This window comes from Scomber scombrus, chromosome 7, assembly GCF_963691925.1.
Source record: "Scomber scombrus chromosome 7, fScoSco1.1, whole genome shotgun sequence".
Taxonomy (NCBI): domain Eukaryota; kingdom Metazoa; phylum Chordata; class Actinopteri; order Scombriformes; family Scombridae; genus Scomber; species Scomber scombrus.
This window is the reverse complement of record NC_084976.1, coordinates 20104017-20128369: the sequence shown is the minus strand read 5'-3', so window position 1 is coordinate 20128369 and position 24353 is coordinate 20104017. Positions and strand designations below refer to the sequence as shown.

At 41.6% G+C, this 24353-nt stretch overlaps 2 protein-coding genes across 2 annotated transcripts; one reads left to right on the top strand and one right to left on the bottom strand.

The window, feature by feature from the left end:
* Positions 1–202: 202 nt before the first annotated feature.
* On the top strand, positions 203–9066 carry pianp (PILR alpha associated neural protein). Its single transcript, XM_062421883.1, has 5 exons — positions 203–524; positions 725–1134; positions 2241–2319; positions 7203–7349; positions 8577–9066. Exons 1-5 carry the CDS (start codon positions 514–516, stop codon positions 8596–8598), a joined length of 669 nt encoding a protein of 222 aa, XP_062277867.1. The 5' UTR covers positions 203–513; the 3' UTR covers positions 8599–9066.
* Positions 9067–11462: 2396 nt separating this feature from the next.
* On the bottom strand, positions 11463–23768 carry cops7a (COP9 constitutive photomorphogenic homolog subunit 7A). Its single transcript, XM_062421866.1, has 8 exons — positions 23689–23768; positions 19072–19194; positions 15789–15864; positions 15006–15094; positions 13980–14182; positions 13777–13882; positions 13357–13526; positions 11463–12014 (listed from the first exon to the last, which is right to left on the bottom strand). The coding sequence occupies exons 2-8, from the start codon at positions 19192–19194 to the stop codon at positions 11975–11977; spliced, it is 807 nt and encodes a 268-aa protein (XP_062277850.1). The 5' UTR covers positions 23689–23768; the 3' UTR covers positions 11463–11974.
* Positions 23769–24353: the final 585 nt, after the last annotated feature.

Sequence of the window (24353 nt, the reverse complement as noted above, 5' to 3'; positions counted from 1 at the left end):
CTGTCTCCCGGTGTGCTTGTGTGTCTTTAAGTGACATTTCTGTGGCATTTAGGCTGTTGTAGATAGGAAGTTAGCTCTTTCTGCTCAAAGTGCCATATAGAGTATTGGCTCCGTGCATGACGCCTCTAATGATGATTAATGTGCCGTGCTCAGGTGTGTGCACTGTAAATGTGTGTGGGGGAGCAGAACAGACAATGAGCGTGTACTTTTGGGTGTTTTTGCATGCAGATGTGCATTCTGTAGAAAACATGTGGCGCATAATTGAGCATTAAATTTAAATGCCTAGGGCAGTCTGGTTATGATTTTTTGAAAGAAGGTGACAGAGTTGGAATTCAGCCAATACTATTACTGCTTTCTCTGTTTACTTGCTTTTTATCTGCCAACATAAAAGAAGAAAAAAAAGCTGGACCCTCCTCCTTTCCCTCCCTCTCTCTACCCCTCTCTTGCCCCTCTGTCTTATCTTACAGAGAGAGATGATCGGAGGAGCGGAGTCTCAGTGAACAGAGCGAAGCGATGGAGAGATGGTAAGATGGATAGCTTCAGAGGTGAAGTAGGGATGTGTGGGGTGCAGATGCAAAAAATGTCATTCTGAGTGATGTCTGGCATGGAAATCAATGTCTGAGCTGTTAAGGTTGTGCAGGGCCCCTGTGGACAATACATTTTTACAGCTAACTTCTCTGTCAGTCCACCACCTCTCATTCTTTCTCTTCCACCTCTCTTCCAGCTCCATCTCTCCTGTCGCACGACTGACTGCCCTCGTCTCCCTCCTCTTGGTTGCTCTGGTGACACAGCCCTCCACCTGTAATCGTGATGACAGTGAGGGTGAGGAGCAGGTGGACGCCCTGTCTGTCCAGCTGTCCGTCACAGCCCAGGTCACACCCACCCCTCTGTGGGCGGTGGTCTGGGGACCAACGCAACCTCTGGAGGATGAGACCTACCACTTCCTCTCCAGCCAGGAAACTGAGCCCCTGCACCATCACGGGAACCAGCAGGAGGTCAGCACCACCACGTTTGAGGACTGGCCTTATCCTGATGCAGGCGTGCAGCCCAGAGAGGAGGCACCGCTGGAGTCCAGGAACCAGGAGGGAGTGGAGGATGGAGGAACAGAGGCGGAGGAGACGGAGCCTGAGGAAGGTGGGCATCAGGAGATGCACATGGAGGATTTATAAAAAATTAAAAAAAGAAGGTGGCCACAAGCCACAGAGTCCATGTGAACACACACACACATGCCAGGAGTCCTCCTTGGAATTAGCTGTCACCAGGGGAGGACTTCACCATTAGGCAAGGTAGGCAACTGTCTGGGGACCCCAATGAAAAGGGCCCTAAACAACTATAGATTTATTATGATGTTTATACATGAAAAATATTGAATTATGTTACTATTCTAACTCATTATACACAGAAATAACTCACAAAAGGCTCCCAGAGCACTTAAAAAAATATACAACTGTATATTTCTATTTCTACTTCTGGGGAATATATTGTAGCACTACATTTACCAGATAAATGTTAGTGGTTACACTGCAGATTCAGATTTTACTCACAAAATATAACAAATAAAATATGATGCATTATTATTCATTAAACTAATCAGCATTTTATAAGATTCAAAAACTTCACCTTGAATGTAAGTACGTTTAAGTACCTTGTGGTGATAATGCTTCTCTTTCACTCTACACTTTAAGTATACATCTGAATGCAGGACTTTTACCGTATTTTTACTGTGTGGTATTGATAATTTACTTTTTTGTGTATTTGTTCTACCACTGCCTATACCAACACTCCGAGTTAGAGAATGGGTGAACATAAAGCAAGACAGTGTTTGCCTAAGGCTTCCAAATCACTAAATCTACCCCTGGCTGTCACCAGGCTGAAGGCTGACACCCTGCTGTGTGCAGCCGGCTGTGTCTGTGCTGGGGAATGCCTAATAAAGTTCTCATCACTCACAAGGAGGAATTGGCCACTGTCAAACTGCAAAATATGGGGAACACGTCATCGGATTGGTGTTATAGTTGGAGGCCAGAGTCTTGCTCATCCAATTTCATGTTCAGCTGGTCTAATTGATTTCTTCTTCTTTTGTTCTGGACACAATTATACATGGTCACGCTCTGAGATTAGTAACTGCATGAGTGTGTGTGTGTGTGTGTGTGTGTGTGTGTGTGTGTGTGTGTGTGTGTGTGTGTGTGTGTGTGTGTGTGTGTGTGTGTGTGTGTGTGTGTGTGTGTGTGTGTGTGTTACAGTGGACCCTCAATTCTACGTCACCGTGACCATCTCCACCCTGCTGATCCTGACGGCAGTTGTCATTACAGCCAAACTCTGGTAGGAACCAAAACTTGATGCTCCATAAATGTGTGTGTGTGTGTGTGTGTGTGTTTGTGTGTGTGTGTGTGTGTGTGTGTGTGTGTGTGTGTGTGTGTGTGTGTGTGTGTGTGTGTGTGTGTGTGTGTGTGCGTGCGTGAGATCTATCATGCGCTACTTTTGGGGACAAATTCCAGACTTCGGACTAGTTAATTGGGGGCAGCTTGTCCAACAGGGGACAACAGTTTTGTCTCTGATTGGGAAAAAGCTGTTTTTTTTGGTCAGTGGTGATGGATGGAGTTAGAATAACTCTCCAGGAAATCAATATAAATCTATGTCATGTCCCTGAAAGTGACCATAATCTAATGTTTGTGTGGTATTCTAAAGTATTCCTAATGTTGTGGGGACTCGTCTCCTTTTTGGGGACAGAAAGCAAATCTCCTTAATGTAAATAATTATTTTTAGGGTAAAGACTTAGTTTCAAGTTAAAGTTAGTTATGTTAAGGTTAGGGTAAGGGTTTAGGGTTAGGTTTGTGGTGATTATGGTTAAGGTTAGGATAAGTCTCCAGGAAATGAATGTAAGTCATTGCAATGTCCTGGAGTGTGATGGAAACACAATTGTGTGTGTGTGTGTGTGTGTGTGTGTGTGTGTGTGTGTGTGTGTGTGTGTGTGTGTGTGTGTGTGTGTGTGTGTGTGTGTGTGTGTGTGTGTGTGTGTGTGTGTGTGTGTGTGTGTGTGTGTGTGTGCGTGTGTGTGCGTGTGTGTTTATGGCCACATGCATGTTGCTGCCCCACAGCAGGAGCGTATTATTAGTTCACCTAATTAACAGACGACAGGGCTTTTACGGTAAAAGTTATGAAATGGACAATCTTTCATTATAAGACACACAGCAAGGTGCAGAACAGTGTGAGCTTCAATACAAGATGAAGCTCAGACCCGTGAGCTTAATATGGCGTCATCATGGATTTCAGGCACTTTAAATCTGATAGGGTTAAATGAGGAGACAGATCTGAAAATATTATTTTTAGACCTCCTGGATTACATTAGTTCTGAAACACTTTTTTAATAACATGAATTCTAATTAAAGCAGGAACGTGTCGAGATCAGTTTTAGATTCTCAACCTAAGGGGTCATGAGATAAATCTATGTGATTATTAGTAAGATAGAAAAGTTTGAAAAAAAGCCTGCTGCACAGTTAGGTTTATTTTTTCAAACCTTGCTTTTTTTTAGTCAGTTATTGAATTGTTCTCAGACATTTTGAATGTATTAAAATAATCTGATAAAGACTAATCACACTCTTTGCTTGACTTGGTTAAAACCTGCAAACAGTGAACAGGGGTTGCAAGTAGCTTTGTTTTAAGTGGTCAAAACATTGGAAACCATCAATTTAGAAATTAATCTGTAAGTAATAAAATAACAGAGTATACTGTGGTTAAAAAATGTCTTGAAACTGTATAGAAATTTCCATTTTGGAGATGGAGACTCAGCTCTTCAAGATGTAGATGGATAAATATGGAAAGTTATAGTATATATAGTTATATATAGTTATTGGAGTTAGATGTGTGTTGGATTAATGAAGAAGAGAACTTGATAGCTGCTGATATTTTTGCATGTACACGTTGGTCTGTGTTCCTGTTGTTCATCATTACGTAACATTTTGCCTCCCTTAAAGTGCGAGCTGAGTAATTGCTTACTAATGGCTTTATTAACAGCCCTGTGTTCCTGAAAGTCACGGTTGGCACAGATGTGTCATTTAGTGCCATTAGAGTTACAACGATTAAACATTTGCTATGGCCATTAGGACGGGTCGAGCAGCAAAAACAGATATTTTCCCTTACAGGTTTGAGCAATAACATGGCTATGTTAACAGCCCACTGGTCATTAAACGTCCCTAAGCATGTAAACAAAGGGTCCTGTATGTTACGTTTTCAGGGTCTGGTAGAACGTGCTTGCTTGAACATGTGGCCATTAGCTGGTAAATGGGGACTCATCTATGTGATGTAGTGGAGCACTTCCATGCTTTGCTGATCAAACCAATAACACCTAGTTTATTTGACTGCTGGGACTTTCTCTCCTTTTCCTTCTGCGTTTCTCACTTCTCTTTTTTCTTCTTTTTTCAATGTCATTTTTTTGTTTAATTTCACCCTTTATGCTTGAACTCCCCTCTTCCTTACTGTATATCTCTTATCTGCTCTTCTTGCCCACATTTCCATTGTATCATAATTTTTCATTTCATTGCCTGAATCTGTATAATTTGTTCTCCTTCATATCCCTTTATCACACTTGCTCTTAATCTAAATTTTGCTCCCACACTCTTACATTATCTCATTGCTCTCTCTCACTCTCACTCTAACCATCCCTCCCTTCCTCCTTCCTCCCACTTGGGCCTCCTTCCCTCGTCGCCTCCCAGGGATTTTTTTCTTTCTTTCTCTGAATACCTGTGTCACCCCTCCTACCTTTAGGTTCTTTGCTTAGTCTCTCTCGGGGAGTGTACCTCCTATAGGCGGCAAATACGGCTTCTTAAAATTGCACCCGGGAAGATAAAAGTGTTCATCGATGAGTGATTATCACATGCTCGAGTTTTGATGATGATATAACAAGCAATTACTTACGTAAGCAGTTTTACTATGTGCCAGAATGAGCAGTGGTTAACTTGCTGCCAGCGCCCCTTTCGAATGCAGTGGCGCACTTCGTGGATATGTTTTACGTTTTAATGTTTCCAAACAATCTGCCTTTTTTTGTTTTATTTAAAGTTCCATTTAAATTCTATTTATGCTTAAGCTCTATATTGTTTATTTATGGTTCCCAAGTGTAAATTTTGCATGTGTTGATTTGTTTTACTCATGAATCCTTGGCCTAATTGTAATTATTTGTTTTACTAAATATTTGAATGAACAAAAGGCATGTTTGTGTCTTTAGAGCCATTGCTGCACATTATATTCAGTCATTTATCTATTTGATTTTTCGAGGGTGGGGGATCGCCTGAGGCACCAAATGTTCTCGAGCCGGCCCTGCTCTCACTTATCGTCATTGCTTTGCTCCAGCTCTGCCGTCTTTGCACAGCCGGTACTCCTCTTATCTCCCTCGGCAGTCTCCTATCTCTTCTAGCTCTGCCAGTCCGGCTGCAGATCCACAGATAATCCTCCAGCTTGCCGTGAGCTGATACACGATAAGCCCCCCCTTTTCTCTGTTCCTGAGACTGGCCTTCGCTGTTGTTTCGATAACTTACTTCACCGGGCCCCCGCTGTGGAGGAAAACCCACACTGCTGGTGGATCCAAAGTGGCCTTATAAATTGAGAATTGCAGGGTTTCAGACTGGAGACATGGCAGCAACCCCTCTCTATCTCTCTGTCTCTCTATGGCGCTCTAGACTGGCACGTGCTTCAGTGTCATAAATGTGTAAATAACACCATGTGTTAGATGGAGACACATTGGTGGGGGGGGGGCAGATGGACTGAAATGACAGCCTATAGTGGAAATTGGCCACCGTCCAGTTCATTATGATTATAGAAGAGCAGCATATGTGCTCTGTGATTTTCCCAGCCTTAAAATCATCAGTGTGGTTAATGGCATCAAGCATAGCTGTGTTTTTGTGCATGTGTGTGTGTATGTGTGTGTGCGTGTGTGTGCGTGCATGTGTGTGGGTGTGTATGTGTGTGTTTACGGAGATGAAGAGGAGAGGAGTCAGCCAGCCGAGGACAGGTGTTACTGAGAGAAGATGAGGTTGCAGAATCGCTTTTATGGCTGTGAGAACAGCTTTGTTGTGCATCAAAATATTCCCTTGCAGTGACACATATTTATTATATTTTCAAACAACCAACAACATAATTCACGCTGGCAAACAAAACATAATAATACACACAAGGGACAAAAATTTATACAACACCAATGTGATGAGAATAAATAAAAATGCATAGGCCTAGATTAATAGTTATATTTAACTTGATGATAACACTCATAACAAACAGCACAAAGAAAGAAGAGAAAGTGTTTATACATATATGCATACCCTTATACTGACATATACATACACTTATACATACTGTACATGCACTCTTGTATACTCTATAAGTACAGTCCACATTGTAAGAAATACATCTAATGGCCAGTATAACAAAAGATGCACAAAGGAACAAATTCAAATATTATTTCATGATTCTTGTATTTTGAGTTTTTATTGATTATATCTTTATCAAAATATACTTAAGAGCCTGAACCGGTGACTGTTGACTGTGCCTCCGTCATGATTCTCACTCTCCTCACTGAAATAAAGGCACATCACCTCAGTCATGTGTCTCTCTGTCCATGTCTTTATCTTATTACAATCTTCCCACCTCCCTCCCTCCTTCATCCCACATCTCCTTCCCTATTTCTCACTCTGCCTGCCTCTCTCAGCGTTTAAATGACTCCAATGAGTGTACTAAGCCATTCAGTGTGCTAAATGGCTCGGCTGTTCTTGATGATGCTCTGACTTTGTTTCTCTGCCCCCCCTCCTCCTCCCTCCCCTCTTCCTTCTGTTTCTACAAATCTGTTTCTCTGTCTGTCATTTCTCATCCTCGCCTGTCTCGCCCTCTTCTACTGTATTAAAATCTGTCTTCCTCAAACTTCAGCTTTCATCTCTGTTTCTATTCCTGTCCTCTCTTCTTCTTTGTGTCTCTTCTTTCCCATCTGTTTTTTTTACATTCCAGTCTGTTTCATGCCTCTTTCTTGCTCTTTTTCTTTCTCTCTTCCTCACTCTCCATCCCTCTTTGTATCCTCTCCATCGTCCTCATCTTTTCCTTTCTTCCTCTCTTTCCATATGTTTTCCCTTAACTTCTTTCCTCCTTTTACCCTCTTCTCCTCTTCTCTGTGCCCCCCTCCATCTCCGTTTATCTGTCTTACTATCTCTCTCTCTCTCTCCCAGTTACGATCGCAGCTGTTCCCAGCATCCGCCCCCGCTTTCCCGTGGCGTGGCACCCCCCCTCTCCCTCGCACTCCCTCGTTCCCTCGCTTCGGAAGACAGCCGGCAGACGCTGCACAGCACCTCCTCCTCCTTCACCGACAGGGAGAGGTAATGAGTCGCCTCACCAGTCTGACTGACAGTGTTTGTGTGTGCAAGTCTATGACACTGATGTGCTCGGGTGCAGGGGCGGATTTTGTGATTTGGGGGCCCCAGGCAAACAACATCCTGCATTATTTGCACGCTTTCTCTGACTGGGAATGTTGGTATTGCCAGTGATAGAAGAAGTAGCCAAAATTATTAATACTGCACTGTAACAATAATGTCAAAGTCCTGCATTCAAATCTGTATTCAGAGTGAAGAGTGAAAAAGATTAACAGCACATGTAATTGAAAATCTGTTCAAGGAGGAGCTTTTAATTCTATTTTATGTGATGCTGGATAGATTTATTAATATAATAATAATGCTTCATACTTTATTTGTTATATTTTGTGAGAAAAATCTGAATCTGCAGCACAACCATTGACAAGTACAAGTATACAGTTGCATATTGGGGGCCTTTTGTAAGTTTTGTAGTACAATGAGTAAGAATAGTAACAACATAATACAGTATTTTTCATATCTTAATACCATAGTAAATGTATAGCGGGGCTCTTTTAGTTGGGGGCCACAGACTGTTTCCACAGACTGAATGGTAAAGTTCACCCCTGCGTGCCTCCTTGCACCTCTCTATTTAAGTTTGCTTCATTGTGTTTGTGTGCATGTGTGTTTGTAGTAGCCCTCTTACCTTACTGTGTATTGTAACAATATTCATGGAGCATAATTGGACAGTAGTGCAATTCTCTGTGGAGTATTCAGGCTTAGAGTGTTGGTGCTGCTGAAAGATGTATCAGTGTTTTAAACTCCCTCTCCAGATGACTCACTGTGGGTCTGTGGAAAGGCGCCCAGTCGGCGTCCATGAAATGATGCTTTTATTCGAGGGTATTTAAAGTTAATCTCAATCAGGATAATTATAGTGCTGTATTACACTGCTCCCTCTCACTTCGTCCCCCCCCCCCCCCCCCCCCCCCGTCAGCTTTTCCTCCACCTTCCTCCTCTTCCTCCTTCTCTTCCGTCTAACCCCACCTCCCCCGCCACCTTCTCAGTCCCCCCTGATGCAGTTTTCTGTTTGTGTGTTTCCAGCTCCAGGCCTCTCTGCTCCACTTTACCTCTCTACTTATGCCTTCTCTCTTCATCCACTCCATCATCAGAGCTCCCAAGCTTCCCACAAACCCCCCCCCCCCCCCCCCTCTTTTGTTCTCTTTCACTCTTCTTGTTTTGTGTGTCTTGCTGTGTCAGGATCCCAGTCGTGAACCTCTGAGGTGACTGTTTCTCCATATGGTAAACATTTCTACGGGGCCTGAGGAGGAGCATCAATGTGACCAGAGGGTGTGCCCGCAGCGCATTTTATTTTTTGTCTGAAACTGTGAAATGAATTCAGGGATCCCAGGTATCCAGCCATCACAAAACATCCCCGGCTTCCCTGAGGTCTAAAAAACCCAAACTCATCTCCCTGCTGCTCACTCGCTCTTTCCTTCCTTCCTTATTTCCTTCTTTCCTTCCTCTGTGCTCAGTGTAAATTTCTTTCATGTGGCTCTGCGTCACTGTAACCTGCTCCTTGTTTTCCATCCCCCCCTGTATGGCCCCGAGCACTGCCAAGCTACCCAACCACACTGTGTGCTTCGACCTGCCATGACTAATTCACAAACAAACAGTTTAACAGCCATGCAACATCCCATTACCCCTGAAATGCCCTACCTGTGCTTCCACAACTGTTTCCAGTGATCCAGCTGCACATCTGAAGCTCTTCAGTAGTAATTCAAAACCAGGGGGCTGTTCTTTCATGGGATGCCAATCAAATTCAGCTTGGTTTAGTGAGCCTGTATCTGGCTTGTAAATGGTTAAAAAAAACCCATCCTCAGCATCTCCAAACACTGAACGGGGTATTTCACAAAGCTGTTTGGCACGGCTGTAGCCAACAGGCAATGTGTTTAACATGTCACGCTCCAAAAACTGCTGTTTATTCCCTGCTTTGGGCGCCTGAAATGCAAATAGTGTAGCTTTTTTCCTCTGCAGTGTGTTGAGCGCTCTGTTTTGTTTCGGTTTTTCCTCATGATTTGTTCTCTTAATTATCTGGCTGACGTTCGCCTCTTTGTGGACACCCTTTGTTTCTGCTGGACTGTGTAGAGGTGTTAAGCATAGAGTACTTCCACCAGAGGAGATGAAATATTCAGAACAAGAATGGATGGAGGAGGCATTCCTGCTGAAAATGAGTGATTCCCCGAGGTTGTGGATGGTTCGCAACAGAGACAGATTTATGACGTCATGGAAACAAGCATCAGTGAACTGCAACGAGTGATCAAAGGACTGGTGTTACCACAAATAGGAATTTTCTCACCTGACAGCCAAGTAGCTCAATCTGGAAACAAAACCAGCATCATCTCCCTTCATATCATTCTCAAGTCACTGTATATCAGCTGTCCTGGGTGAACCAAAGGATAGTTGTACATCAAGGAGCATTATTTCTATCTCTTCACTGAATCTGCATGTATACAGTAAGAAAACCTGTGAGAGTTGCTTCAAATCTATTATTTATAAATGTCTATTTTATCTATCAGTGAGTGATGTCTTATAGAACCTTTTGAGCAACTTTTTTAAGCAGCTTTGAGACATGGCCCCCCACTTACACACATTTCCACTACAGACATAGTGCTGGTGACATCATGCGTGGCTCGTGCAATCCTCCAGATATTCAGTCTTGTGATTTTTTTGGTAGCATTCCTGTAGAAAATGTGGTCTTTCTGTACCATGGAAGTTCAATAAAGACTCAACACTGGCGTTTTAGCTTTGTGCCTATCTGTTTATTCCTGTGCATGTTGAATGAATTCCCCTGGGAGCTGCAATGCTTTATGGGAAGGATAAAGCTTACACTGTGCATTTTAATAGCTACCCTGTATCCTAATCTTTTTCTCCCTGAAGTGAACATTTAGTCCACTGCCTTGCATTGATTTTGAACCATGGGCTTGGCATTAAAAAGTCCTGCATGTGCCAATCATGTTTTTGCCAGTGAGGAGTAGCTGAAAAGGGGCAAAGAATAAGGCGGTTGCATGTGTGTGAAGCTTTTCCTTATCTCCTCACCTCATATGGATTCCTCTCGCTTCAGAAAGATTAGCAGGATGCTATGCAAGAATTTCCTCTGTGTACAGTTTTTCAAACAAATGTCAATAAAGTCAAGGCGGGCTTGAGAGAAGAAATGCCACTCGAGCTGTATTGAGATTCGTCACCAGCCTTCTGCACGGCTAGTGTTTCCATCTCCTCTGGGCATTTTATTGATTAATCAAAGTAATTGATTGGCTTGGTTCCACTCGGAAGTTTTAATGACCGTCTAGTTATGAGACACATTCACCAGCAGACTCTGCAGCAGTGTGTAACCACAGTGAACAAACAACAAACACTCATGCAGAAGTTAGCTGTGAACTCACTGGATGCTGTTCATGCGCAGTCATCGCTCACATGTTCACACCTTTCTCTCCCAAATACACCAGCAGATGCTCTTTCACTCACAAACACTTTTGAGAGGTGTACAGCTGTTATAATTCACAGCTCAGTTCTGGTAAAAACTGTGAACCAATGAAGCTCGATCACACTGACTGAAATTAACACCACTCTTTAAATGGGGAAGGAGGGAGGTTGGATGGATGGAGAAAGGATAATTTCCCTCACTATTTCCTGCACTCCATTGCTGCCGGACCACTAATTGCCGCCATTAATGTCATGCAGGATGAGGAGCAAGAATTTAGAGGAAACAGAATCAAAATAGTGAGAGATGGACAGAGGCAGGAATGATGAAGGCAATTTTGACTGCGTGATGGAGGTACAAGGGAGGGTGGCAGGCAATTTCAACAGGCAATTTAGACTTTGAAATAGAAGCTCTAGGCAAAACATATGAAATATGAATGCACTTAGTGTGTGTGGATGTGTGTGTAACCATGCTGGTTGCGCACACGGGAAGCCTCAGCTCTATAATACATTAGTGTCTTTGGGGACATGCCCTAATTAATGGCTTGACCTCCTAACGGGTAGCCCCCTTCTGCGAGTTAACATTTAGCAGTGCACCCTCCAGAGATGCACTTTGAAGTGCATTTAATAAAAGAAGTGACAGTGACATTAATGAGACAGTAGGGATAAGTACAGGGCTTCTTTTTATTTCCTGACAATTCAAATTCAGATTTTATACATGTCTCAACTCAGCAGAGAAAAAAATACAAAGTAACACAGAATTAATCAAAACCAAAAGAACATGTTTAAACCAACAGAGATACATACACGTACGCGTTAAATACACTGATCCTGTTTCAGGTCAACGGCAACTGACTCCGGCTGCAGACTGCTCTGTCTGGATGATGTGTGTTTGTGTGTTTGTGCATATACACTAAGAGTCTGCCTCTTAGGCTATTAGCAACTGCAAGAGTGGATGTCACACCTGTCATTTCCATCAGTCACTGTGTGTTTCTGAATCTGTCGAGGTGAGATTAAGTGACAAGAAAAGTTCCCATGAAGCTTCCTGGTTTTGGTGTCAGTGTGACGAGGGTGTCTGCGAACGTTGGTCACATTGTTTTGTACATCAGTTTATCCGACAACGTGTCCGTTAATCAGTGAGAGTGTCCATCAGTGCAGCTGTCTTCAGCCTCCTGTCTTCAGTTGGACTTGGACCAGATTTTCCCACTGCCACGCAGCCTGAGGAGGACACAACGAGTAAAAACATTACACTTGTGATCCGTTAGGAATTCTCCAGACGATTAATATGTTAACACTGAACCAGCATTACTGATGCAACCTGGGTGCAAACGTGTCTTTGTGTTACAACATCTAATATTAGTGTTGTTGCATTGTAATTGATCTCAGTGGATTTTCTATTTCAGCAAATTAAAAAGATTTTTTGCAAATAACCCATTTCTAATAATAACTGCTGCACTGTATCAATCCCATCCTTTAAATAGCTTTGTAAAGAAATGGTGTCAAAACTCGTTTTAATTCCAGGATTGAGGTTAAGCTATCATTAATTTGGATTTCAAAACATAAAATGGATCTTCACTGAATGAAGTGCAGTGCTGAGTGATGAAAATTATAGGGCTCTATGCTTCATCAAAATGTGACAGGCAGCCAGAAAATAATTACTGCTTTCTGTTCAGCGGGTACAACATAAACAGCAGACAAGCAACGCATCTCATGTGATCACTGGAGGGGGAGACGGTTCTTTCAGGAGGAGGGTACGCGGGGCATTTGTATATGCAGTGACATTTTACAATCCAGGACAGATGTGAAATTAGCCACTGGTAATTGGGCCGGATGGAAGCAGAACAGGAAAAAGAGGCTCTGATAGCAGGGTTAGAGTACCGCTTCAAAAGCCTTGTGTGCATCTGATAATAAAGCAACTTCATGCAGACGCACACACACGCTCTCACACACTGACAAACCACTTCCACCAGCAGCTGGCTTTTTAATGTTTATTGAAAAAAATGGAAACATAGCGGTTCTCCGTTGAATTAACTTTGTTCTCTACAAGAACATTGGGCTAATGGCTTTAATTCAGTGTTTGAAGTGGAGTCTTTATAGTGCTGTGGTTATAACTAGGTAAATTCATATGTATAAAGCACATTTCAAAAAACACAGTTACAAAGTGCTTTACAGAACAAACAGAGAAGCAGCAATAAAAGAAACTTAATGGAAAAACCTCCACATGCAGCTTTTTGTGCCAGGTTTGTGACTTGTAACAATAACAAGAATTTCTTGCTTGAAAAAACACAAACTTGATTTAAGAGTGTGCCAACAATTTTGAATAAAACAATTTCAGCAAAGTGTCCTACACGGCCAAACATATTTTATGTGTTCAATTTCTGAAATGTTTGTCCCCGTTTTGGAAAAATGAAGGTAATTTCTATGCAAACTCTCTGTGGTTCCTTTTGTATAAAAAGCTTGTCAACATTCAAAATGCTTTCGAGTGGTTTTGGCCTCCCCCCACTGTGTCAAATCACATACCTTCACAAACTTGCAGTAAATACAAAGTTACTGCACTCACCCTTTCACCTTGGAGCTTTTTTTGCCTGGTTGTCGTGGTTCCTGAGAGGAAGCGGGGTCTCGTGGCTCAGCCGGCTGGTCTGCGTCCTGATTGGAGGCGGCTCCAGCGGGGGCGGGGCCCGATGATGGAGAGGCAGCGCTGGCCTTTAACGTTTTCTGTAGGTTTGACACCTGAGGGAAAAGTGAAGAGAGATTGAAAATGAAAGATTAAAGAGGAGGGACGTGTTCAAAGTGTAGGTGTGGACAAGCTGCTGTATGTGTTTACTCTCAAGATGGAAAGAAAAGAAAAAGGAAATGTGCAGACGGGGAAAAAACTAAAATGCCACAAGTAGCTAGAAGCTTAAAATCAGAGAGGCCGATGATGGAAAAGTCACATGTACAGGTTTTACTGCAGGGAAAGACTCTGTCCTGACAGACTAACCTCAGTTTCCACTTGAACTTTGACCTTCAGCTGGCTCTCTCTGTATTGGTTTGCCCTAGAGACCTGCTCCTCAATACCACACAGCACCGCCTCACACCCCGTGCACCTGCAAGAGCGATGAGGAGGCAGATGGTGAGTTAGGGAATCAGATAATTGACACATAAATATAAAGTGAGTGCAGACACACAGAGGGGGATACTGACCACTCCTGCAGTGTGTTGATTATGTTTGGGAGCTCATTGGGGCCGAGGTCACGACCCACACTGCAGTCTACCTCCACCTGCTGGTTCCTCTGGTCCAGTTTGCCCTGGATGATGTCACAGTAAACGGCCTCGATCAGCAGGTCCTCTAGCTCCCGAACATTCTTCAGCTCCAGCTGCTGCAGGAGCAGCGAGTACGGCAGGCACTGAGAGAGGAAGATAAAAAAAAGATTTCAATCTTCTTATCCATTTTTTAAAATAACTTAGGTAAACAATTTCCACTTAAACGCTTTGATGGAAAATGACAAAAATGTTCCGGTAAAATTGCTCATTTGCCTAAATGTCACCGCCAGAGGAAGATGAAAGGAGAGTTTGGACTTTAACAATCCTTCACTGGGCAATTACAGAGTTCAGGCTTACATGGAGGGAAATGTGACATATTAAGGAGAAAAACAAGGGCGTAATGGTAGTGGAAAGTGAGATTAAGTTAAATAAAAAAAGGAAAGGACAGAGCAGCTGAGAAATAATGAATCAATGATTTATCATGACCAGAGAAAGAAAAGGGCAATAAGAGAGGTACAGTATGGCTGGAAGGTGCAAATGAGAGATGCCTTAAAAAGAACATTTAACACTTTATCATGTCGATGGCGTGAAGGGTAAGAAATCTAACGAAGAGATGAGTATTAGGTTTTTTTTGTTCAGAAATTGGAAGCTTGTCTGTTGCTTTACTTCTAATTTAGATGATATAAATACAGCCTCGAGCTTTGAATCGCAGCCAACGTCACACAAACTTCTTTTAAAAATTTGGATTATGTGACTAAATAAAAGAGCAAAGCCATGTTTGAAAGCAGAATTATTCATCCATCATTCATGTCGATACAGCTTTATGAAGCCTAAAGAATGAGTGTAAAATGATGGAGGTGGGAAAAAAAACAACAAATGTTCCACTTTTGGGACAAAAACAAAAAAATAAGAACATATTTTAACAACACTTCTCTGAAACTGGAAGAGAAGAGAATGAACCAGTACCTTGAGGTTGGATGCCAAGCTGATGATGGACAGATGGCGGAGTTTGTTTCTCTGTGCGGGGGTCAACTCTGGAAGAGAGGCTGCTCTCTCTGAAAGAGCAGAGAAAACGAGAAAAAAAAAGGGACAACGGGTAATTCATTCAGGAACAGTGTGTGAATGTCACTTCGCTGGGGGGTCAAACAGTCATATATTATTGAGGCACTACTCATTACTCTGAAGTGTAAAGTTACACCGAGACACACAGGTGAGTGTGGAGATGTTTTAGCAGTCAGAGGACAGAGTCGGAGGAGGCCTGTCCCCTGCTGCCATGCTCCCCTGGTGAAGGGCCTCGCTTCCTCCCCTCGAGATGGCAGCTCTGACAGCTCCTCTAAGGGCTCCAGCACACAGCTCTATGAAACCAAATGTGCTCTGTCGGCGTGACTCGGGAAGGGAAAAATAAAGTAGGCTACATTCTTTTTTCAGGCGATTTGTTGATATTCAGCATAAAATTAGACATAATTAACATTCCACTTCTTGCTGGAGCTTTCCAGCACATTACACAGACACCAAATTTAGACCTAAAAACCATAGTTTATTGCTAATATCGGCCAATCAAAACGCTTGATGAAAAGTTGCCTCAACAGATAAAAGAGCTGGAATTAAAACTAGAGTTACCTGCCTGCAGCGTCTCAGGTGATGATGTATTAAACCTCTGTGTCAAAGTGCCTGCCTCGCAGCAATGAAATACAGCTCAATAAAAGAGTTGCCATATTACTTATTTACACTGTGCTGCCTCTGCAATACCTTTGTAGTCGCAGTAGGTTCCATAGGCGAAGAGGTTGAGGAGCTGGTACACCGGTGCATGAGGGCCATTCTCCAGCTGCGGTTCAGAGGGAGGAGGAGGAGGAGGTGAAAGAGAAAATGACAGAGCAGAAGTAATGAGACTCTACATGAACACTGCTAAAGCATTTTTATCTATGCAGCGTGAGCAGCTCTAAAGAGATGTCTTGCTGATAGTCAGCAGGAGTAAAAGAGAGAGAGAGAGACCATAAGTAGACCTGACTACTTATGGTCTCTCTCTTCAAGTGTTTAAAATGTATCTGAGCATCAAGCATGTCTCTCAAAATCAGCTGCACCTGCAAAAGGATTTTCACTCAGTTTGAGTTGACACAACTTAAATAACTGAGCGCTTAAAAGACTAAATACAAAACAAAACTAATTACACTTATCAAGCAACTTACAGCCAAGTAAATGAGGAACATTTAACAGCAGCTCTTAAATGGACATAATTAATCACATGTGCGCTCAGAGCTTAAATTGACCTTAAATCTGTCCCATTGTTCATTCTTAAAAAAAATAAAAAAACCTTACATTTTACTTGAAAAACATAAGTAAATTTACTTTTATGAACAACCCCAATCTAATGGACTTATAATAAATAAATAGAATAGAAATAAAAGGAAATTGTCTGACAAGGAAACAAAAAGAAAATCAAACTGGAGCAGGAAGACGTCCTGCTGCCTGTTAATGACGACGCTAAATGAGAATTTAGCACCACATTGAGTGCAAACAATGAAGACACCACAAACCACAATGAATGAACTGTTTCAGCTAATGAATCATCCATTATGACCAATAACACATTGTTCAGTCCTCTGGAGCTCTCTTCAATGAGTTTCTTTAAAAAATAAAACACCATTTTGAAGTCATAAGAAAAGTGATAAATAGTTTGGATCAAGTTTGAAGTTAGCAGTATGGAGGATGTTTACTTTTATCTTTCACTGAAGCCCAAATATTCACTTTTCACTGTTCGTTGACAAATATTAGCTGGTTTTTCTTTTTCTCCATCTTTCCTTCGGCTTTCTTTAAAGAATTTAACAACTGCAGACTCTGCTGTCTCAGCAACGTTTTACTTCTAAAACTGAGCGTTAAATGTTTAAAATATGACAAACAGCGAGGTCGTAAACCTGGAAATAATCAGAAAGTTTGAGGATTTAGAAACATTTGAAAAACACAAGAAGTAATGATGACATGTAAAATTAAGAAATATTTAAGATTCTGTACCATTTTGAGTCCAGTAAGAAATTTAAGCCCATTTGTGGCAACTCCTTTGTACATAAGGTCCGATTTCCTTGAACTAGTGTTCAGACAACATTTGATCTACTCATCAGAGGCTCGTTCATGTGACTCAATGTACAGTCGGTGTTCACCTGTTATAAATATGGTGGAGCCTCAAATTTCCAGTAGATCACTGTTTACTAAGCAGTACTGTGACAGTGAGAGACATGGCGTCAGAACTAAGTGAAAGTGTCAGAAGTCAAATTGTTATTCTAAGCAAAGAGCAGTTTTCTCAGCATCAAATCATGACTATAGTAAAGGCTTCTCAGGGGTCCTGCATGGAGCTCTAAAGCACTTTACAGAAACTGGATCAGTTGTATCCTGAGCACGATCAGGCAGACCAACAGTGACCAAACCATCAGAAGATCAATAAATCAAGCTTGGATCCCTGAGAGATAGAAAAGACACTTCATCACAGATACAGAATTTGCAAACTAATGAAAGTAAGACTCGAATCAGCCAAATTACCGCCAGAAGAAGGCTGCGTTGTAGAGGTCTCAGAGGCCGAGGAGCAGTTTCTAAACCACTTCTCAGGAGGGGAAAGAAGGCCAAACGCTCTGGGTGGGCTAAGAAATACCAACATTTCACAGTGGATGAGTCTGATTTACTGATGAATCCAAGTTTGAGATGTATGACAGAAAAGAAAGGTCTATGTGAGAAGATGAACAGGAGAGAGAAAAAAATGCAGTCTATCGAACCCAGAGTGAAACCTTATTTAAGTCTGGGGGTGTTTTACCTACTCTAGAGCCGGACACCTGCACCGACTACACCGAGAAGTACCGCGCCGTTCTTCAGAGACATGCTGAACCCTCTGGATTAGATCTTTGTGGAAAGGACTCATACTGCAGCAAGATAAAGACCTCAAACACACCTCAACACCAAAGAAGACCGAGGAGTCCTGACTGTCATGGACTTTCCTCTGCAGTCACATGACCTAAACCCCACTGAAAATTTTAGGGGGGTATTTGAAGACTGAGAAAGCAAAAAGCTCTTTGGATCATTGTAAGATCCTGCTGGGTTAAAATGGGTCACCAGGTTTTGAACACACAGAGTCCATGGAAGCTCATTAAAGCAAAAGGTAAACACACAAAATGTTGACATATTCTGAAATTCAACTTTTCAATCAATTGTTAAGCTGATTTTATCATTTGTAAAGAAAATATTTAGTATTACACTCAAAACAAATGTAAAATGAAAGTATCTTGACTAGTAATCCCAGACTTTTGGACGCCGCTGTATAACCAACATATTGGTAACGAAACCTTTGATACTGATGGCACAATCGAGCTCATGAATTCTATGAATAGACGTGTTAATTGGGATTTAGGTTGTGATTTTCATTACGTCAATTGGTGCACAAATGCAGACGCACTTCCACTTGTGCAAATGTGATCCAATAAATAGAGTTTGATCTCACCCTTTCCACTGAAAGACCACCTGGGTGAGACGATTAATACGGCGTAGCAGCCAAATCCTCGATGCTGGCAGTACGCCGCAGATCCCCCAACAGCTTGTTAAAGCACTGAATAACCCAAACATATGACAACACATGCTGCACTTTCCTAATTTTAATTATAATATATTATTACTTTTTGTCATGTGTTTGTGTGAGGTGGAGGGTGAAGGTGGGTTAGGACGGATTCTTGGTTGGTAGTTTCATGTCGATGTACTGTTACGTGACGATCCCTAAAATACAGATAAAATATGTTTATAAAAAAATGTGATAAAAAAAATCCACTTGTGATGATAAATGCTAATCTTACAGTGTGGTCACATGCACCACTGAACACCTCCTGAGTGTAGTTCAGGTGATTAGAGTCTCAGTGTGTCTTGGACGCATTCACACTTGAATGATTACTTCTTGTTGTGGTGGTGATTAAGGTGGACTTTTTTTTTCTTGCCGGGTCTGAAAAGGTCCCACGAGACAGAGAGAGAGACTGAGAGAGATAAAGTGTGAGGGAGTATTTACCTCTCTGACATTAGGCAGCTCCAGGATGTCGGAGAAGACGTAGAGGCCTGGGGTCTCCAGCAGAGAGCTGATAGCCTGGGCCAGTGCCGAGCCTGACAGAGACAGGAGCTGCTCCACCTCCATCTAACGCCAGGGGGACACAGGTGAGACCGTTAGTGACATATGAGACCAGCAGAGTTACAGAGAGACCACAAGGATCATAAATATCAAGGAAATGTCTTTATTATTACCAGAGCTCTGCCACTTTATTATAATTATACGCTGTTGATTATCACAATGCTTTGTTAATGAATACGAGCGATCCACACTGTGTAGGGGGTCTTTGTTGCACCCTTCAAAACAAGGTCCGGCCACTTGTGCTCTATTGAAAGGACATCAAACTGCAAACACAATACTCGCTCTTCATTTAACGTCTAAAAGCCAAGAACTCTCGACCGAAGCACTTAATCCTCCAATTACCTGGAGAGCCCCTCAGGTAGTGAACGAGTAGCTGCACTACGGCGGCACCAATGCGGGCAACAAGTGTAATGAATGCGAAGCGGGGGTCATGTATATTCATCAAAACCTCATTCCCTGCTTAGAAACATGATGCAAATGCACCTCAGCCTGAGGACAACACCAGAATAATTATCAAAAGTAGTGACAGGAATCATTCAGTGTGCCTTCAGCATATATTTAAGACTCCAGCGAGCGCACCCCAGCAGAAACCAACACCAGGACCAGTCCCTCAAGTCGACTTTAAATCTGTTACTCCACAAGCTTTACAAGTAAAATTAACCAAATGTATAAAAAAATAAAATAAAAAAAAAACACAATTTAATGTTTAATGTTCATTTGCCTGCACTCTTCTGCTCCCTCTAAATCAAATATTGTCTGTGTGCAATGTCCTTTTTGACTTTGACGGGATTTTTTAACATCTTTACCCCAGAGGACACATCCTGGGACACACAAGGGAAGTTTAGTCTACACAGACACACGATAAAAATATTGCAGTTGCATCAGACCAGTTTCATTACTGGAGGCCATTTCCTAAAATTAATGCAGCAGAGAGTCGGAGACGGGGAGTGTTGTGGTAAGACTGCTTCTTATTCATCCTAATAATAAATGCTGATGGTTCCTACAAAATAATATAAAAAATAAACAGTTTTGCTTAGTTTCATCCCAAAAATCAGATACATTTGCACCTCATCCATATGTTGTCCCACTGGATCCGCCTCCAATGAGGTCTATGGAGCGTATTAGCTGAACAGATGAGCAGGCATGTGTCGCAGCCAAACAAATTAACCTGCAGTGTGTTTCAGAGACACAGCACCTCTCTTTTAATTTCAGATATTTTTTATTTATTTTTTAAAAGTCAAATCAAGTCCTGAATCTGAGGCTGGACCGGATCCATGTGCGTGTGTATTTCCATATCAGTGGGAGACAGCTGGAAGACTGGCTCACATTAGGCAGCTGTCCACATACGGCGCAGCGTGAAAACCATGAGAGAAGCAGGAACACAAAATAAATACAAAATAAAAAAAACACTTGCAGTAACGATTTTAAAACTGAAGACGACTCGTAACAATTATCAGGACACCGCGGCGCAGAGGGACGTGTAGTTACTCACTGTGATAAATTGTTTTGTCACGCAGTAACGGTCTTAGATAATGACTGCATTGTTGCTGTGCTCTCTCCTCAATTAATTTAACCTCTTATTGTGATCGGTAATATTTTAATTTTAACTGTGAATCATGGAGGAGAAAAAAATGAATATGATAAACACTTCTTTGTTCTGTTCATCACTTCATGTTACATGAATAAGGACGGGAGGGAGGGAGGAAAGAGGAAAGAAAGAAAGGAAAAAAGGAAGGAAGAAAGGACAGAAGGAAGGAAGGAAGGAAGGAATGAAAAGAAGACAGGGAGGAAAGAAAGAAAGAAAGTGATGGGAAGGAAAGAGGAAAAAGGAAGGAAGGACAGATGTAAGGACAAAAAGACAGAGAGGACTTCAGCTGCTCGCGAGGCTCCATCATTTGTTTCTAGTCTTTCTTAAAAAGTATTTTTATATTCCCTTTTTTAAACAGATTGTTCATTGTTGCTTCAGCCTCTGTAAGTTTCCACTGACATTTTTCCTTTCGACAGATTTTCTTGCGTCTTCTTTGTGTTTTTCTTACAGGTAGCATTCGATGGCTCTGAAGGTTACGGCTCGCCACCTCTAGCACCTGAGATCTGGTTCCTGCTGAGTTTCAACTGAAACACAGACGGATTTGAGTGAATCAACTTAACATCCTGAATATAGTTTTAACTTAAATTCTCTTCATACAACAGAGAGGAAACCACCCCCCGTTTCAACCCTCCTGCTGTGCAGCCAAACGTTGCTCAAAACCCACAAAAACACTGTTTGAGATCTGTTTTGAGCTTTCCAAACCAAAAATATGTCAGGCTGAACTTTGGAGAAATGTTTAAAATGTTTAGAAGATGATGCACAAAATATTTCCAGTGGATGAAGTAATGTAGTCCTGGGTTTGAATATGTCGCTCAGACAGTGTGGAGTAAGATGATTTCAACCTTAAAGCTTCTTGGGTTGGGTACATGCTGGTAGAGGTGATGAGATTAGTGCAGCGTCATGGTCAAATGAAAGTACTTTTACTTTAATGATATTTGACTTGAACAGAATATTAAATAAAGGTCAAGAGGAGCACTTTAAATTATTCAATGAGTAAAATTTACACGGAGAACACTGTTGGATGACATTCAGTACAGTTCAAACTGTTTTAAGTGGCAAAAAATAAGACTTATTTTAATTACTGATAATCTGTTGATTATTACTTTAATAATTTGATTCAGTATTAATACCGGAATAGTGAAACACAAGCTCAAAGGTTTTTGTCTTCAAGTTGATTATTTAGTCAGATAATGATTTATCAGAATTGTTGCTTTAATGTAAATCAAACATATAAATGAACTGACTCAGTGTTTCAGGTTCAGTAAAATCTCAACAGGGTCTGAGCTGTGAGTCCAAACTAAACCCAGTTTTCCCACTTTTCCATCAACTGGAACCTGGTGCTGATGTTGGGCTGGTGCCGGTGCCGCTTCACAGTCGGTTCAACTTGCGAACCAGTTAAGAACCAATTTGCTTTTCCACGGCTGGAGGTGGTTAGAGAGCCACGTCATTACATCACTGTATACGTCACTGCTTTCACAGAAACACTGATTCCAACTTCAAAGCAACAACAATGAGGACTACGTGTTTGTACACCTGGCATCCGGACACGACTGACCCAATGTGTCCATAACTCCTCTCATCGTAAGTTTTTTTTTTAAAATGGTGGTTTGCGTGGTCTTCTTGTTTTGGTTGGTCATGATGGTCCCCATGATGTACTGTTTTACGATGCAATAAACTGAATATTTTTATCCAGATGACTAAAATCTCAGAGGCTTCTAGAAATATCTTCAGGACAGCGTTAAATTTTATTAAACAACTTTCTAGGATTTCTAAAAATTACTAAATATTCATATTTCAGACAAACAGTTGCTTAGCTGTGTGATTGACGCCAAAACATGAGGCACAAAGTGTTTTAAATGTAGGGCTGCAACTAAAGATTATTTTCATTACTGATTAATTAGTTATTTTCACAGTTGATCATTTCTGCTCTGTAAAATATCACAAAATATATGAGTGAAATATAATATGTGAAATATCAAGGAATAATTGTTATCTAACTACTTTAAAGGACAGGTTCACAATTTTTCGAGTCTATATTAAAATAATAGTCTTAACCCAAATGAACATTAAAACAGGATATTTCTGAGGAAACACAGAGGGAAATGAATACCACAAAAACTGAAAATGTGTCAGATATCCACTTGTATCTGACTAACTCAGACTGCTGAAGCCTCACAATTATTTTTATTGTATATTTTTACTGTTATTGTTTTTCATACTTTATATTTATTGTTCTTTATTATTTTCTTATTGACGCTCTTCTATTTAACTATCCACTTGCTGCTGTAATAATAAAAACTTCGCAATTGTGGGACTAATAAAGGAATATCTTATCTTATAAGCGTCAGATACACTTTTAAATGCACTGTTGCACACAACAACTGTGTGGACACACTGTGGATTTTGTCTGACTTCACTTTGACTGAAGGGGACCTTTTATCAGCCAGTATAAACAGGAGAAATGGTTACAGTTCTCTCAGTGTTTATATGAGTATCTTGGTAAAAAAAAAACTGTGAACCTATCCTTTAACTCACTGCCCCCTGTGTTAACGTTACACCGCTGTTACCAAGCTATCATCATCATTACTAACCTTACATGTCAACATATGTTAATGCGAGAGCCAAATGAACCGCCGGGACTGATATCTCAGTTTTCTGATAGTCGGTATAAATTAAATTAAATGTTTGCTATCATTCAAACTCAATGTGTCATGCTAGCATGTTTGCTAACGGCTAACGTTACCCAACAGCAGGGCTACAATTAGCCGTTGACGTTTAGGCCTCAGTTCATTTTAAGCCTTTCTACTACTCTGAATCTCACGACTGTCGTGCATAAATAACCGAGAAATAAGACATGCACACAATTGCTTTCACACAGGTGTTAAAACAAGGCTGCGTGTGTTAAAGCTTACCTTGTTGTGTTGATTTTTTTTTAGCAGGTAGCTTCCTCCACGACTACTCAGCTCCAGTCAGCGCACGTACGACAACAAAGCAGCGTGATCCGTGATTGGTCGGTAAGGGGAGGTGGGCGGGACACGAGCAGCTGTCAATCAACACAGCGGCGGCTCAGAGAGGACAGCGACATCTAGCGGTGACGTCATGTTACACCAATACGCTCCCCAGCAGTGTTTCACAAACTGAGGGTCGGGAACCCGCAGGGGTGTCAAACATACGGCCCGCGGGCCAGAACCGGATCTTTGTAAAGTAAGATGCCAGGTTTCAGGCGCAAGTTAAACTCTGTGGAAGCTACTTCATGTAAAATGCTGCTTTTGGAGGTTTTTCCACCCTTTTAACATGGCTCTATGAACAATGTCTTTGTGTTTACCTAAGAGAGATTTAAGGATCGCACACCTTAACATCTGTAGTCTGAAACATAAAGTTCGAGATCTACACACTTAACAATGCTACTATAAATGTAACAGCAATTTCAGAAACACATTTGGATATCTCAGGTATCGATCCATACCTGGTTATAGTTTTTTCAGACATATCAGAAATAAACATGATGGAGGTGTTGTACCAAACTACATCCCAGTTAAGGTCAAACATGATCTGATGAATCCTGTTAAGGAAGCCC